This window comes from Opisthorchis viverrini (genome assembly GCF_000715545.1).
Source record: "Opisthorchis viverrini unplaced genomic scaffold opera_v5_374, whole genome shotgun sequence".
In the NCBI taxonomy this organism is placed as follows: domain Eukaryota; kingdom Metazoa; phylum Platyhelminthes; class Trematoda; order Opisthorchiida; family Opisthorchiidae; genus Opisthorchis; species Opisthorchis viverrini.
The window spans coordinates 97,149-115,472 of record NW_008752035.1 but is presented as its reverse complement, the minus strand read 5'-3'; the positions used below and the strand labels follow the sequence as shown (position 1 = coordinate 115,472).

Below are 18,324 nucleotides of genomic sequence, written 5' to 3'. Positions count from 1 at the left end.
TATATATATATATATATATATATATATATACGATAAATATACGATATATATAAGACTGCGCCTACCAGATGAGCCCCAAAAAGGGTGAAACCGGTCGTGGGCTGTCCGCGGATTTTCGGCAACCTTACATTACAAAGATATACATGTATCGCGATATCTCGAATATCGTAGCGACTGAAACATGAGGCGGCCTGGTGCAGCACATTCAGTTGCCTGAGTACATCACAAACGAGAGATTCATCTGGGTTTCAGGTGCGTCTCTCGAAAAACCAAAATTAGTTTGTAAATGAGTGTATAATACCAAAGGTCATTTCAACACAGAACTTACAGTAACTGACAAACAGACGTGTGTAAACCAGTGCCAATGTCCCTTATCGATGAAATTTTGTGTACCGGACGCCAGAATTTGAATGATTATCAGAGTAAAAATCTTCGACCACATCGAAAGGTCTAAAACAATCATGTTGAAAGGGAATTTTGTTACGAGCGGTCGCAAAACAAAACCAGAAAATGCTCACCAACAAACAACCATATTGTTTTCATTGTTCCATTTGTACGAAAAGGTTACCACCGATCTTATGCTCAGGCTAGGACAGACAACAAACTGGTAGCGAAGACCATAGAGGTCATTCACGTAAAATTGCGTTTTTGTGGACCCTTGTGTAATTCAGCTTCCGTACTTGTATTTTTAGTCCACAAATTGCAAAAATTTGCGCCGGTTGTGCTCCATTTTCGGAAATGACTGATGTGGAGAGAGTCGTATACCTGAAAGTTATACCAATATTTATCGCAACCCCTGAATTTCGCTTCTATATTTTGTCTTCCGGATGTGAGAACCACTTGTTCTCCTCAAATTCCTGGATGTAGTTTAGTCAACCAAACTTGAAATCCATCCAGTATGGTGATGACAGAGTGATAAACTTAACAGAAGTTGCTATGGGCGACATCTCCTATACTGACAGTTGGACAACAGTTGAACCGTCACTTTTGTGAAAATGTGTACAGGCGTTGCACTGGGAACCTTCACTGTCGGATTTCCGGCAGATCGCGTCGCCCATTGATTGAGCTGGGTAAATCGATTTCACAATTGCAGTCCTATTGCTCAGCTCAGTTTAGCAAACAAACCAGCTGATTTTCTTGAAGCCTAAGCTGCCTGACCTCCCTCTGAAAAGTCAAGTTATTTTTAAGGTAGCTGTTAGTACGGGGGTATCGGTGATACTAATGATGGGGTGGCACACGAGTAGTATGTGTTGTTCGTGGAGTTTCGCTTTGCGTTTTTTGAAAAGAGGAGATCTGTTGCTGAATTCGTGGAGTCACTTTGTAACGGTTGCTTGGATTTGGGCGAGGAATGAGTGGAGTCAACGAATCTCCGGGAAAGTTCAAGAAGACGCGTTTAGGAGAAGATGGATGTCCAGTTTTTGTCAACACGATGCAAATTAGAGTATTACTTCCCTGTTCAGTGGTCTGTAACCGGTCAGTTGGCATTTCCTAATAAATAACTCCGCAGATCTACATGTATCGCGATATCTCGAACATCGTAGCGAGTGAAACATGAGGCGGCCTGGTGCAGCACATTCAGTTGCCTGAGAACATCACAAACGAGAGATCCAGCTGGGTCCCAGTTGAGCCTGGAACCAAATTAGTTTGCAAGTGTGTGAAAAGCCAGTTTCTCTTAGGATGGATGTTGTCAGACAGTTTGGTTAACTGGGGCAATCAAGTTCCTTTTTCCAATTTTCACCGTCTTGGTGGAATACACGTAAGCAAATAGAATCTAAAAGTTGGGTTTATTCGTTTGTATTTTAAAGACAGCATGTGGTTAGAAAAGAATAGCGATCTACCGTATAATTCTATCTGAATAGGACTCATCGAGCGTTTGAATTAGGATCGATCAATCATACCTTGGTCAGCAGCTTTCAGTGCTTACTTTGGTGTAGAAATCAGAGAACACGTGTCAGAAAGGAGCGAAAAGGAATGATCTTTTGAGACGTTTCGTAAAGTTACATGCAAACAGAATGTCGCAATTTGTCTGTTTGTTTGCAGTCTGAAGCCACAATCCGGCGTAAGAAATATTGTTGTGTCGGTGCCGATTGAGGCATCATTTGTGGAGCATAGCATTTCATCTTCGAGGTGGATGTTTTCAATCCCAAATGCTTTCTCTCTCCCTCCCCATTTCAACGATAAAGATTCATGGGATAGCGCATTTGAGTTTGGAGAAACTCTGGATGAGGGCGCACGGAAACCGGCTGCAGTACGAAACGTCCGACTACCGTATGATGTGTTGCCACGGTTCTACAGCCTCCGGTTACAAGTCCGTCTGCACAAAGATGACACACCAAGGTTCTGTTTCAACGGATCGGTTGTCATTAAAATCTATTGTACCAGCAGCACGGACTCGATATTCGTCCATGCTTTTCATAATCTGAACGTGAGCTTGGATCTCATAAAGGTAAGTTTGTTTTTCCAATACAATTTGACTTCATTATGACTGAACCGTTCGTGTTTTTTGCCGAGAATTTCTCCACGGCCCGCGAAAACATACGACCCATGAACCAGTCCAGTTTGGGTTATGTATATCAGTTCTTTAATAGAATTTTGACAGTTAGATTATAGTTTACGTACCGTGATGGAGCAAACTCCTTTAAAGAGGGAGATTTATGGAGACTCATCATCATCACCATCACATTCATCATCATCATCATCATCATCATCATCATCATCATCATCAATCATCAGTCATCATCATCGACAGTATGACATCAGTGTTCAACACCGATGCTTCGTTGCCGTACATCCATGATTTATTTGAAAGCCTTATTGTAAAAACAAGAATATTGGTGGTCAGTGAAGAGACTGAGTGCTAGCTTACTATAATCATTTGGAGGTGCATACACCTCAAAACACTCATTCAGGTGGCCTGGATAGAAGCTGACAACAAGAACGCCACTGACATCGGTTGGTAGCCATGTCATGCAGCGTCTCCGACCAGGAGAAGCGAGGATTACGCAGTGTCCATCCTGGAAAGCACTCAACTGTTTCGTAATTTCCTTCATACCACTCTGCCAGGTCAAGTGTTGGCCACCTCTCCGCTTCCGCCACTCTGAGTTGGGCGTGGAAATCAATGCTCTGTTCGGCAAACGATGGTTAGGCATGCGCAACATTTGTCTGAACTAACGCAGATTTGGTTGCTGGACACATTCTTCAATGAAAGTACCCGTTGCAAGACCGAAAAACGCGCTTTCAAACTACCTAGCTAAGGATTCACCGACACCAACCCACAAGAGCTGTGGCTTTGAGACAACGATTGTCGAACACCTGAAGACGTCTCAGGTCCACTGCTCGAATAGGCCAAGTCTCACAACCATACAACAAAACAGCCCGTACTGTACCTTGATACACACGACCCTTGAGATTCAGGGATAAACCATTCTGACGTCATAGGTGTCTCAAGTTAGCAAACGCGGTCCGAGCCTTGCAGATTCGTGCATTCACCTCATCTGTCACACTAATACAACTTCTACAGCTTCCAGTGCCTCTTCCTGGATTGCAGTTTGCTTGTTCAGTATCTACATCGCCAGAGGAATGACCTTCAACTTTGTAGGCGCAAAGTGCACACCAAAGGAATGGACGGCTTTGGTCAGTTCATCCAAAAACACCTGCGCCTTCTTCTCCTCTTCGAAGACGAAAACGATGTAGTCTGCATATTCCAGATCGACAAGGTTTTCTTCACAGGTTATTTGAACACCAGGGTTTTGGAGACCTTCCAGCGTTCGTCCCATGCTTTCATCGATCAGGAATTTAAACGGGAATGGAGAGAGTGGACATTCTTGTCGAACTCCACTTTGTGTGCGGAAGCTTTTGAACAGCTCGCTATATACTCTCACACGTCCGGAAGTCCGAAAATACAAAGAGTTCATTATTTTCACAAACTTTCGGAGTATTCATTGGTGGGTAAGCACGTCAAGAAGAGTCAATCGATCAGCCGAGTCAAATGCGCCTTGGAAATTCGGGAATACTAGAATTGTGGGTCGCTTATGTGTACGGCGTTATTCTAGCACCTGACGAAGTATGAAGATTTGGTCAACGTAATCCCCTACCAGACCGGAATCCCGCTTGCTGCTCTCGAGTCAGTATTTCGCGAGCCACCGTAAGGCGACGAAGCACCAGGGACGTCAACGGTATCGTTACTACCAGTGTTAAGCTAATCCCTCTGCGGTTACCGCACTCATTGTGAGCCCCTTTTTTGAAAATGAGCACTGTCACTGGTACCTTCCAGTTGTCTTGATGCAAGCAAACGGATCAGACAAGCACTGACTGAAGACTTCACTCCCATCTTCAAACAATGCACGTGGGAATTCATACGGACCAGAAGCTCGGTGGATATTGATAGATTGTAAACTCCCGAGTCCACGTTCACCTTCCATGGTTCTACGTCAACTCTGGGCTCCAGACGAGTGGCAGCTTGTGGCCATGACAATTGTTGTTCGAAGTATTCGACCTATCTGTCAATGCATTCTGCTTTATTCGAGATGATCACTCCCTTCTGATCCTTGATGGTTTCGCTCACAGATGGTTTTCGGGGATCGATCGCACGAATCAAGTGAAATAATCTTCTAGCATTACCGGCTTTTTTGGCCTCCTCCATTTCTTTGGCTTTCTGTGTCAACCAGACTTTACCGTCATTTTCACTTGACGTCTGACAATTCGTCGTGTTATGTTCGGGACCGCCTAGGATATTTCTCCGAGACATAAAAAGAGCCAACGTTCGGCATGATATTCAGTGCTTGGGTGCGCCTGGTGGTGCCGTGTCACAAGCAAAACTACCAGCATTATTCAAAGAGGTGTCAATCTCGTCCCAGTATTTGTTCACATCCGACGTTGAAGCATTTGGAAGGGACTCTAGAAGACGATTCTGGTAAGTCGTTTGCCATCCGGACCTACTACTCTCTCAGTTACCAGGCGATTCGTCCGCACCTTAAGCGACTCAGCAAAAAGTCATGAGAAGCGACTCCGGATGAGTGAGTGGTCGGAATCCACAAATGTGTTCCAAAACGACCGGCAGTCAGTTATTGATCCGCACCATCGGTAACTGATGGCAATTTGATTTATTTGAGTTCGTGGTCGGCCTGCCGTTGGAGGACGCCATGTGGCCATACGAATTCGGCTGTTTCGGAAGTTGGTACTGCACGAAAACAGCCTGCGATCAGCACACATCTGGAGCAATCGTTCCCCATTGTTCGTACATACCAAGTCCAATCCATGTCGACCTCCTAACTGAGTCTCAGATACTTCCTGTCCTAATGTGCATTCATCTCTTCGGCAACTACCACGATGTCCGAGCTTTTAGCTCGGCGGAAAAGAACACTCAAGGTGTCCTAAAACCTGTCTTTGACGGCGTCGGAAATATAGGCAATTCAGGAGGGGGGTAAGCAGACATGAAAAACAGACATTTATCAACTTGCCGCTTGTGAGACTCCTTCACAAATGCTGTCCGACGAACCGCACAGAGGCAACTGTCAACAAGTATCCAGTCAAGGAGGGATACTTTCGCCCGGTGACTTAAGACGATACCAACCTCTGCACCTCCCACTGCAGCAGCCTCTGGATCACCAGAGGTGCGTAGCCGGAAGCGAGTGGAGACTGATGGGGTGGGTGACTGAATCACTGTGCTTGCATCTTGAATTCTCGTTTCTGATACACAGCACACATCAATGCCAAGCGAGTCCAGTGTGAGTGCAAGAGCAGCTTATTGTTCTGCTTGAGTCAGAGTGCGCACATTGAACGCGGCCAGATAGACTGGGCGTCGAAGCTTGAAGATTGATTTCGAGATACCTGAGGATATCGGCGCCATGCGATGAGCAGATGTTGCACGCAAAACCAATGCATGACGAACGGAGTCATCAGTCCTAAGTGCTGGGCCTACAAGGATAGAGTTATTAATGGGGTGGGGAGAGGGGGAAGAAAGAGTATGTGAAGGAGAAAGAAGGCGTCTGCAGAAGCCTTTTTCGCTTACCCTCCCTGCCTTGTGCAGCGAGTAAGGCAACTCGGCTGATGGCACCACGCGACAGTCGATGTGGCATGAATTTATTGTTAGACGTAAGTATCACGGTTGTACGTTGGCTGGGATACTGTCATGGCGCTCATACCCAGACAGGAGGGCGATTAGAGTCCTCAACCAAAATTTTTGACTCGAAAGCCTAACTGCAAAGCAGCGGTATTCGGAAGGAAGTTCAAACGAATTACCATTTATACGAAACAAGTTGCCACCTGTTCCAATCCCCAACCTGGAAGACCAAGAGACTGTGATTTTCACTGACCATTGACCAACTTGTGAAATATACTGGTCTAAATTGACAAAAAATTCGTATCTAAGAGACCTCAAGCAGTCAGTCCTACTTCACGTGATTAAATTGTTATTCGTAAACAAAGTTTCTCTTATTAATTGGCGGCGTGTTGTGTCTTTGTACTTATCCAAAGACAACTATCCCTGGTCTTGTTCAAAGTGCGCAACTGTAGGCACTTTACATATTCCGTATCAAAATTGTTGATAATGTAGGAAAAGGTTTATTCCGTTAATTGGAGCCATCTTACGCCCAACAATCGTGAAGTACTGCGCAGTTGTTTCATCCTTATTCCTGATGACGAGCAGTACGTATCTGGTGAATCTCCGGGTGGCTTCAAGACCCCCCGAAGTTCCACGAGATACTCACTGTTGATACTATCTAAAATTTGGACACTTTTGACAGTTTAATCACCTAAGTGCCTTCTTTGTTTCTTTTGTCACGCTTATTGGCCACAAATGGCTCGATGGTTGGATGTCTAGCCACGTGACGCTGTTCGGAGTAGGGTTGTTTTCCTTTAAATCAGTAGCCAAGTTCCGATTGCACCCCACTTTTGCTCATCAGGCTGAAGAAAACGTTAAGGCAGTGAGTAGGATGATGCGGATTCAAAGTCTACAGATTCTGCAGACACTTGATCAATGGAACTACAAGTCAGCCTGAAGGTTTCTCTGATGATGTCCTACTGAAAAGGCCGCACAATTATGACCCTAACTGGTTGGTCGTTTAAGAAATTGGGTGAACCAAGTCATCATCTAAGGGACAGATGAGCTTAGCTGTTCAGTTATGGTTCCGAGTCATGTACATCTCGCTTAAAGCAGCGGAGAGCAAAGGCATTGCATGACTGATGAGGTGTAAAAAAAGCGTTCAACCGTAGCATCCTTTCGGTGCCTAGCTGCCATGCCACCCAAAGGAAGCACGAGGGCTGGGATACTTCTAGGTTGCCCAAGCCTAGACAGGGGAAGTCGAGTGGCGGAGGTCGGATTCGAACCACGAACCTTCCGGTCAGTAAATTCGCGCTCTAACCACTTGGGCCATCTCGCCCCTGATGAAGTGTACTGATGGAGGAACAGTCAAAATAGGGTAAAGGTTCTTCAGGCAGAAAGTGATGAGGATATGACTTTAAAGATCATGCCACTACCAAGTAGAATTAGAGTACGAGTAAGACTGATCGCATTTCGGAGGTTTTATGGATGGCTTGTGTTGCTCACAACAGGCAGTTAGCCGGCTAACTTTAGCAGTTCCATTTCCATTCATCCAACCTGGAGTCGCAAGACTCTAATCACATCCGGACTGATGCCTGGGCTACCCTACCACTACGAGGATATGGGTCAGCATGCCGAGTACTGCTAACAGAAGGACAAAAAGTGCCTTTAACTGAGGAGTTGTTCACTGGCCAACATGAACTAAGGGTCTACCGCCTGCTAGACACCATATAGGAAATTTTACTAGCACCGGCTAGTTGAAAAGTGGACATTTTCAAACGTCCTCCTAAATTTTCGTAGACATTGTTTGAATATTGAACAAAAAATGTAAAATCACTGCAAAGCGGTTCCATAGTTTCCGTACTAACCTTCTAGGGAATCGCACTTTGATGCCTAATAAGGCGCTACTGACATATTTCATCCGTAGCACATACCATTACAGTAGTAGGGTTCTGTATTTCAGGTGCCCTATAGTATGCGTTCGGTAGAACCTCTTGGGTGCACTGATTGATTGTTGGTCTGTTCGCCGAGCTCGGCAGTTGGATTGCAAACAATTCATCATTAATCGAGGTGACATCGTCGTCAACCCTGCATTGACAGTGACGCCTCGATTGGTGATGAATCGTTTGCAATCCAACTACAAATCTCGGCGAACAGACCAACACCCAGGAACTGTGGGATTTAGTAAATTGTGTACGGAGATGGAATTCCTGCCGTCTCGCAACAGTCAAAAGATAAGAGTACGTGAACTTTATTCAACAATATTTACAACTTTGACGAAGTCACTCCTCAACTAATTCGTGTGAAACCCATAGCTTTCTCATATTTGGTAAGGCAATCCAGCTGTTTGCCATTAACAGTGCGAGTCTCTATAATTGTTGCTCGTGACCCCGGACTCTTCGTTGTGGCCACATTTCGAAACTTCTCAGTTAAATCGGTCTGTCATGTTTTAGCCCAGCGTAACCCAATCTGATCCACCCGTACATTCAAAAATTACATATGGATGCCACCTAGTACATACCCCCAGTGATATCTGCCGCTCATTGAATTTTCGTCTTCCCAGGGGTACCGGTGCTTAGGTCTTTAGTTTGTTCGCAGAGTTTGATCCCTTTTGGGGCACCTCTGTAATGGCTGTTAGAAAACAGATTTCTAATTGTGAGGCTCTGCTGCTTGTCAATTTTTTTTAAAACAATTTATTCTGGTTAAGGAAGACAAATGCTCATCTTTGCTTCATCTTACGTTCAACAGGTTGAAACGCTCCTAGATGATGACTCTGAGGGTTCCAACGTACAAATCAAGAAGATAACCTATGATAACGATCTCCAGTGGTATCACATTTTGCTTCAATCGAAGCTGGAAGCTGGACAGTTTTATCGAGTCACATTTGGGCAGTTTTGGTCTCCCCTACAAACCGAACTCAAGGGTTGGTACTTGAGCTCGTATGACGAAGGAAACGTAAAAAAGTAGGTGGTCAATAGTACACCGTTTTTTCGGATGCCTTGCTTTTTGAAACGTTGTTCTAAATTGAAATCCTAACGTGTGTTGTTGCAGACATCTGGCAACTAGTCAACTTCAACCCACTGATGCGAGACGAGTGTTTCCGTGTTGGGACGAACCGGCGTTCAAGGCCCAATTTCAGGTAATTTCAAAAGAAAGTTTTTCTCGTTTGCTTTACCTTTTTACATCATCTAAAATGGCTGATTGGTAAAAACATGGACAGCACTAAGCCGAGCTTACGTCCTTGGGAAACGTGGTCCCAGAGGTTGGTACCCCACGGCCAGGTTTCGTATGAAGCATAAGCATCGAATTCCTGATTGTTTTGTACTTTAGCAGTTGTTCCAGGTCGCCTGTACCGATCTGGAAATTCAGTCTACTGACACTGGACACTGCACAATTATAAAAGAACTTGATGGACAAATGTGGTCTTAATGGTCAGATCACGTGATTATCACAAGACCGTCATAGACAACCTTTGACATGGAGCTCTTCTCAGCGTAAGACGTTACCGGCGCGCAGCAGCAGAGCACATCTCAGCACACTTTCGTGGGAATCCAGGCTTTCGCTTGACCATCATGAGTGTTTGGACCAGCAGGGTTGAAGTGTTCATTGATGCCGATCAATTCGAACGACGCCGAAAGGCCAGTGACGTAATTTGTCCTCAGTTATGCTAACAAGGGATATAATCACGGATGACTATAAAGCATCTTCGCAAACTATCTGTTTGTGAGATTCGGTCTATTGTGGCGAATGTCATAAAGTCTACGGCTTCACTTCGAAGCAATAAACATTTGCTTCGTTTGCAGCGTCCTTCAGCTATAAGCCGCCATGCAGATTGAAGGAACCGCGAGTGGCTCTTGATGGAAGTCATCGGAAACTTGGGTTCTGAGCGTCTTTTCAACCACACATCGTATACCCAGTCCTTTGTCTTGTTCTTGACCCTCACTAAGGCGCTGTACGCCAACTCCCGCGGCCGTGTAAAGGCCTACGGGAAGCTCTCTCCTGAGTTCACCATATTAAGTGGCTGTCCTCTTTCACCTTTCCTCTTCAACTTCGTTATTGATACGGTCATGGAAGATTCATTACCAGCCTTTAATGCCTGTGGGGTCGAAGTGCTCCCTGGGCCTCCACTCACAGATATCGAGTACGCAGACGACGCAGCGCGTTTGAGATTTCACTGTTAGCCAGCCTTATTGACTACTAAAGTGCATTTCACACGCAAGTTGGTCAACTTACTCGCATGCTTGCGCATCTGGACTGAAATTGAAAGCCAATTGAGTCTCAAGACAGCTAAATGAAGAAGGTTGGATCATTAACGACTGGTGAGAAATTCCGGAACAACCCACCGCTTTAAGCAGAGAATTTCGTTGTCCTTGCAGAACGACACCATAAGCTCACAATTTCGTTACGTTTATCCTTCCAACATTGATAGTTTTCAGACACAAGCGGGTTCAAACAGTCATATGATTGTACGAAAGCCATTAGCAGCAAACTCAGGTGCGCTGGTCACTGCCGTCTTCCTGGATGGGGACCCAGAGACGGTCCACATCAATGGCTAGAGACGTCATCAGACATGCCCCAGTCGAGCCCTCACTGGCGCTCGTGCATCAAAGCTATTGCCTTCAATGCATAGCTCCTTTTCCAACCCCAACCCCCACTTGACAGCCCACTGACAGTGCTGGATTTATGCACCAATTTATCAGCTCGCGCGTGCAATGCGCAGCTACCTAACCCCCCCCCCAAATCATCGGTGAACGAAAATGCGGCAGCTACAACCACTGTACGACGAGTACGCGGTTAATACAGCTGAAGATGAGGATGATGATGATGGCGATCTTACAAACTGTTGTTTTGAGTTGCCTCGTTTGTAAACTTCATAAAATTAGGCGATTCATTTCACATTCTATGTTTTTCTGCTCATGTTTATTAAATGTGTTATTAAAAATATTAAAAATACGTCTATTAAAAAATATTACCCTGGATTTGAGACTCCGCTTGGTCAGGTGAAGACCACTTTTTTCATTCTAGCAGCGTGTGCACGAATAACGGTTTATTCTGATCCCTAAACCTGATATTTGTTGGTGTTCATAATTCAACACAAAAAGACGATGAGAGTCAAAACAGACGAAAAAACTGGGAAGCAGCGAACTGGACAAGCGTTTTTATCGCTGACCGAACAATGTGCACTGCTTGCTGTGTTTGATCTACCCAATGAACTCAAATTTGACCGAGTAATTGTGAAAAAGTGAGGACGTAATAAGAGGAGACGGTTTGTGGAAACCAGCAGGTTAGCGGAGACTCGATAACGTGTTGTGACGGACTTCATCGTGGAAAGCGAAGAATGACTGGATTATTGCTGTCACAGGCTTGCATTAGATGTAGGTGGTCCAAGAATGTATTCGTAAAGGATGTCAGAATGAATCGAAGTTTTTAAGTTGGTACTTGGATGGGAGCAATGAGATTATACGTCATATTATATCGATATTTTGTTTGGGGCATGTTGAATGTATGACCGTAATACACTAATCACCTAGCTGCGTATCCGTGATTCCATCCGAAGGAAGCACTAGGACTGAGAAACTTCCAGGATGACAAAGCCTAGACAGGATCTGTCGAAACGCCGAGGTTGGGTTCAAACCATGGACTTTCCGCTTAGTAGGTTCGTGACTTCATCAGTGAACTATCTTGACACACTATGAAATGAATGGAATTTGAAGATTATGAGTACACACCTTTTGAAGAGAAAAGAAAGAAGATGGAAAGCCAACGGGTCAATGGGTCAATCTACTTTCCACCCATTCCCCTGGTTCTTCCTTTTCTTACAGGTGAGATTCACATGATTTTTGCACGTGATTTCTGGTATCATGGAAATAGAATGTCATTGCAGCCTCTTTATGGACCATATAGCTTTAGCTTAGCTATCGATTTTTCTTTTCACGACCATAACCGATAATTCAACGAACTTCTATTTTCATTCACTTCGTGTTTGAAGTTTTGGCGAAGTAACACAACACAAGACGACTACTGTTGTGGAAGAATTATTGCACCCCAGCGATGATACCATCTTTACTGTTGTCAAATGGCTCCGTGAAGCGCACGTATCATAATACGGATTTTTCATGCTATATTCCGATTCCATCTGGTACTGATGAGTTACGTAAGATGTCGCTTTTCTGTACTCCACATTCTGGCAAATCAATCTAACTTTCTGATAAGTGTTCACCTCGAATTAATCAATCTGGGGTCTCGTGTCGTGAAATACGCCTAGCGTGTCTCCTACATTACAAAACGCAGTTTTGGGAATCAGAAAATGAGAACTAAACCGAAGAACAACCAAAAGCCTACTACTAAGTTTATGGAAGATTCAAAGTCCATAGGCAGCTCACTTTCAGCTTGACCTTGAAGATCACGAGGTAGTTGAAACAAGAGACAGCCGACTGCATAAACTTGCCGTTGGATACACGTGCATCTGTCGATTCTTTGATTTCAGGATCTTTATCCTGTGAATGAATTTCATGTAGATACCATTCCATCAAGTTGAGTCACGCATCCAGCCACAAAAATCCTCTTTGGTAACTTTCACCGGATTCCTACACTATCCGTAGAATCGTCATCTCTTCAAGGCCAGGATTCACCATCTCAGACGAGTGAATTTTATGGGACTAATCAAAGTTCTTTATGTAGAAATTTCAACCGGCAACGTAGAAATGACCTGTTTTCTGTTCTCAACAAATCGCCTACTTTTACTCCACACCACAGGTCACCCTAATACGTAATAAAGACTATCATTCTTTGTCAAACATGGGACTTGAAAAAACAATATCATTGGGCAACAATTGGTACGCGGATGTCTTCTATCCAACCGTTAACACATCAACGTACGTCCTGGCTTTCGTTGTCTCCCAGTTTGCCCCACTTTCTTCAAAGGATTCAAGAGGGAGAAACGTGAGTTATCTTCCGTGAATTTCATCCGCCAATTTCTTCTTGCTTCAGGTATATGAAACCGAAGAAATTTGAAAAATCTTCCCATAATGTAGCATTTTGGTTTTTAGATTGTTTGACAGAGGTCCTTATTCTGGTATGGTTGTATCCGACCGATAAATTTTATGGGGGCGACCCTGAGGACCATGGATACTGCGTGCCCCCCAATCAATCAAGGTGATATGCTCACAAGAACAATAATAGTTCTCTCTCGATAGAGTCGATTGATGTTGAAGAGGTCCAACAAGATCTTGAACACAATACTGCGTCCAATTAAATCCACCATGTTGCCTTGAGGGCCTCCAGTTTCTGTTAACCTAAACATTTCAGCTTTAAAGTAGAGTCCAATCCTTTGCCATTTCCACATATCCGTGAACAATTAGGGTTTGAAACACGGAGTGATCTGCCGGGTCTGATGGAGCATTGAGCACAAACAACGTTTTGAAGTTCTCGTATTTCTTTCTTTGTGCCTACATTCTATCTGCTTGTCGGAGAAGTGGACCTCGGAGTTCTTCGGTTCTCAGAATATGGCCTCGTTACTCTCGTTCGAATACATAGGAAACAGCCAGTGGTGTAAACCTCTTTTGGCATGTTTGGTCAGCTATTTTTCAGCTGGACTGTGGTCTGAGTTGTGATTGGAGATGAAAAGTTCTGTGGCCAAAGATTCCTAACCAGGCATGGGGTTAGGCGCAGATACACTTTCGTGGCGGTAATATGCACAAGAATCCCAGCAATACTGGCCACCTGAGGAAACCTTCTGTGTAGAACAGCGTTTACTTTTACACTCATTTGCAAATCACTTTGATTTTCACGGAAGACTCGTCTGGATCTCTCATGAAGACCAAATTGATTTGCAGGTGAATGTATTTGTCGAAATCCGTTCAGTTTGTGCTCAAGTAGAACATAAGGCTGACGGAAACTCGGGGACTGCGCCTACCTGATGAGCCCGGAGTGGAAGGGCGAAGCCGGTCTTAGGTTGTTAAAGGGTTTTCAGCAACCTCGTGAGTAGTTTCTTTTATGAAGTCAGTCTTGTGAATGTTGAGAGCCCCCAGGTAATTCAAGCCCACATGACTTGGATATCCTTGGCTCCCGTATATGACAGAAGATGAAGATAACTGAAAGGTTTGGTTCCTAATTACTAGCCGTGAGGTCGTGAATTTGAGTCTCCCCATAGATTCAGAAGACGCGCACTGATAGTGCTATCTCAAAGGGTTGAAAAGATTGTGCAGTACCTATATGTTTTTCAACACAAGTTGATTTTACTCTGAAGAATTCCGCATTTTTTAATGAAGCCAGACTAAAGTGCTGATTGTATATTTTCACCTCCTTTTATGTATTTCCAGGTTTAGAATAACCCACCAATCGACTTATAGTCATAACTAGGCTGTCGGATGGTTCCACGATAGGCTTGAGAGAGATTAAATTTACGTGGTTTTGTGGAAATCTGTGTAGCATTCGTTCACAGCGCACTGCTTCAGGGCAACTCAAGGCTGATATTTTCAATCATTAAAAATGCGCCCGCCGGTTGTCCATCACAGCAACCGCCACTCTTCGAATGAACTGACTTCCTGCAGCAGCGCGCCCAAATCAACTGGAATGCCCAGTGAGCACAAGTTTTCATCCGGCTGGAGAACAACATGAATATCGGTTAAGAATATGCACCCCGTTTGCCCGCTTACCTTCAAACAGTCGAATGTGACTTCATCAAACTTGTTGACTTTGCTGAAGTGACAGTAACCGCATGTACTTGTTAGGACTTAATTAGAACGGCGGAAAAGTTAATTTAAGTCTTCTAGAGCTGAGGTCGGAGCTATTAACGTACACCCTGGCGGGTTGGAACGACTGTCAGTCTTATGAAACAATAAAGCCCTACAGATGTCCACAGAGGAAGAGGAAATTAAACGATATCTTGTCCAGTAAGTTCTTGACCTCAATCTAAATAGTTCATCGGCTGTCTTACAGAGCCTTATTCTAAGGCAGGAACTGGCGGCTGGAATAGTTCAAGAACAATTCGGCTGAGCACCCGCAGTTGCGAGGTTATTTTTCACACATCCTAGACAGTGAACGTAAAAAACCCGATGGCTTCAGATATAATTTCTCTCTCAAGATTCGTTGAACTTCTGGTCCTGGCGAGCTCCCACCCGCTCCGGGAAACACTCAGTCGCTGCATGTCCAATTGATTCCCCTCTGCCTGGATCATAATTGGAGACCGCATGGAAATAGCGATTTCGGAATGAGATGATCAGGAGGCGGGCTCTCGGTGGAGCGGATGGTACTTCTCATAAAGGAAACTACTCACAAGGTTGCTGAAAACTCTTCGACAGCCCACTACCGACGTCGCCCCTCTTGGGGCTCGTCAGATAGGCGCAGTCCCCGAGTTTCCGTCAACCTTATGTTCAACTGAAAACGTAAGCGAAGGAGACTGGACCAGTTGAGTCACACAACAGGAGTCACCGTCTTTCGGGACGAGCGCTGCCTTCCCTGTGACATTTGGAATAATAGAAACTTAGAATTGGAGAAAAATAATATGGTAGAAGGGAATGAAGGATGATGTTTTGGTGATCCAACCTGGCTAGAGGCATTAAACGTTATGGTAGCCGGCCATATTTCTCATACCATCATTTACTACTAAGACTGTCTGACCAAGTTTTGGAATTGTGGACAGCTAGGTCCTCCACCGTGCTGCACTTTTTTCTTATTTCTGACATATGGCTTTATCCAAATAAAAAGACATTGTTGTAGAGAACTGATGCGCCAGTGTTCTCATCCCGGTGTTAGTGATACGGACCTTTCCATGTGGGCTGCCGTCAGACCACTCTTCCTTCCACACTACTTTGGGCCTTTACTTGCGCCGGTTTGAAGAACAGAAAGAACCAAGCAGGTTTGTGCCAACTCTCATGGGTTCACAGCAGCACAAAGTCCTAGTCCTTTCTGACGTGGGGAATAAAACCAAGTGCTTTGCAAAGTACTGTTTTTTGTCTGGTTTTCGAAGGAAGCTGGTCGCTTTTTGGTGTTAAATGGCTAAACTGTCAAAGCCAATCCCGGCCATGGGGGGATTTCTATGAAAAAATGCAAATATAGTCAACCTAGGACAAAGCGCACAGAGTTTGTTTGTTCATTAGAAAATTTTAGGTGTGGATAAACTAGAATTCCACATCTTGTCACCTTCGAAGATAAATACATCTGATAAGCTCAAGAGATGCTTTTATCTTAGTTTTACCAGTGGTGCTACACTTGAGAATCACCCCTCCGGTATTCTGAAGTAGACACTAAGCCAAATATTCGAAAGAATCGAGGTAAACTTTGAAGTTTATTGCGGACAAGCAAAATCGCTAATTCGTGGCACACGTGCTATGTCGTCCACAAAAATAAATAGTTTGGACAACGTCAGTTTTGAGGACAGAATTTCACGATGGGATTTGACTGGTATAGGCTTTCGAGAGAAGAAATCTCAAAGTGAAGCTTCTTCAGCTTAGATAAATCGATTCAAAAACAGTAGTTGATGGCTTTGTTCTCCGTCTAACTCAACCATCGGTGTCCGAGCACGGAAACCATAAAACACCAGCTGTACGTGTTATGTTGTATACCTGCGTATTTTTCAGCAACTTGTAGTGTGAAAAGCACGTTCATGTGGTTTAGTCTACTTGCTATTGGGTCTATCCTGTGACCTCATTTGAATAATGCCCAGAGGTGTTTTGTTCTTTCATTGGCTGTACAATTTTTTGGCAGCCCAATAGCAGGCACAATCTGAGTTGTGTGACTTCATTTTCGACGTCCATTAGACCCTGGAAACGGTAGCTTGATCCAACCCGTCCCTTTACCCATCAGGGTAAATGCCGGTGAACCGTCTTCTTGGTTTAACACACCCGTGAACCCGGTTTACTACTGAGTAGACGCCTATCCTAAGAGGTGACCACCAAATAATCGATACTGCTGTCCGGATGACTCTAGATTCTTTGTTAGGTTCGCGTAAATGGTTATCGTTTTCTCTATTTGTATTTTTTGAATCTAAACCTTCCCTGCTAAACGGGTGATGTTGTATTCACGACCAGAATCTGGTTGGCTCTAGTGGCAGAGTATCGATCTTGTTACGACTTTTAAAGCAACAAGCGGGAAAGTGTTCCTTGCCACGGCAAACATGGTTGTTCTAGAAACTTGACAACAACAGTACCTAATTTCTATATACTGTGCTCGGTCTCCTCCCGTTCTGAAAGAGTTCCTTGCCACGGCAAACATGGTTGTTCTAGAAACTTGACAACAACAGTACCTAATTTCTATATACTGTGCTCGGTCTCCTCCCGTTCTGTACACAAAAACCATCTAAGGTAACATCTAAGGCTAACAAAGCGCTCGGACATATAGTTTGTCCTTACTTGGTATCGATCTGGTCAAGCAGTCCAACAGCTGGTGGGCACTCAGCTGATTCAACCTAATTAGACGTCGATCGCCTACGAAAGCACAACACTTACCGAGACATGTTAAGTTGTTTTCCCAGTATTTGGTTGGTTCACACAAGCCCCACTCGGATGAGACATCTCATCTGAAGGGTCTGATTAGGTAGGTGTGGAGAGACCAAATGTGAACAAAGCTACACCCGCCACTGGACTTCTCGAGAACAGGCCATATCCTCGGTCCGTGGCTTGATAATTAAATTTTCTGGGGTTTTGAGGGATAGGTATTTTGTTCGTAGTCACACCACTCTCGTTTGAACGGTCATCCTCCTGTTCTGGCCTAATTACTCCGGTGAGTCCACGCCAAACGGAAGCACTGGACTCGAGTTTCGCCCTTATTAGAGCTCATCAGCAGTGCATATCCAATGACCGTGCCGAGATTTGAACCCCGGACATCTGACATACAAGGCGAGCGCGTAACCACTACCTCACCAACGCACGTTGGACGCATCTGAATTATCACATCTGAACAGCTGAACTTGTTCACGCCTGAGCGGTGTGATTGGTGTGCCCGACTCATCGAACGACCCAGTAACTGTCCTGGTTGTGACGATCGATTGACCCACCAGTCAGGACTTCCCAGTCAGGTAGCGTGACACACTCTTGAAACCCACTGGGCAACATTCTGGTTGCAGTTTGGGGGTTCAAATCCCGGCACGGCCATTCGATACGCACTGCTGATGAGCTCTAATAAGAGCGAAACTTGAGTCCAATGCTTCTCTTTGGTGTGGACTCACCGGAACAATTACGTCAGAACAGGAGGACGACCGTTCAAACGAGAGTGGTGTGACTATGAACAAAGTCAGATTTCCATCAGTGAATCGATCACTGTGATCTACTCAGATCGGCTTCCTC

At 44.7% G+C, this 18,324-nt stretch overlaps 2 protein-coding genes across 2 annotated transcripts in view; one reads left to right on the top strand and one right to left on the bottom strand.

The window, feature by feature from the left end:
- T265_15174 (hypothetical protein) overlaps positions 1–2,407 on the bottom strand; it is a gene marked incomplete at both ends in the record, with an annotated part of 6,772 nt that extends 4,365 nt beyond the window's left edge. The window contains 3 exon segments of the mRNA XM_009176923.1: positions 66–241; positions 1,501–1,628; positions 2,334–2,407. Coding sequence (XP_009175187.1) covers positions 66–241; positions 1,501–1,628; positions 2,334–2,407 — 378 coding nt within the window.
- The window catches only part of T265_10528 (hypothetical protein), a gene marked incomplete at both ends in the record, with an annotated part of 65,886 nt that overhangs the window by 31,440 nt on the left and 16,122 nt on the right, over positions 1–18,324 (top strand). Inside the window, 4 exons of the mRNA XM_009176922.1 lie at positions 2,184–2,446; positions 8,789–9,003; positions 9,092–9,179; positions 12,797–12,982. Coding sequence (XP_009175186.1) covers positions 2,184–2,446; positions 8,789–9,003; positions 9,092–9,179; positions 12,797–12,982 — 752 coding nt within the window. The remainder of the gene's footprint in view (positions 1–2,183; positions 2,447–8,788; positions 9,004–9,091; positions 9,180–12,796; positions 12,983–18,324) is intronic.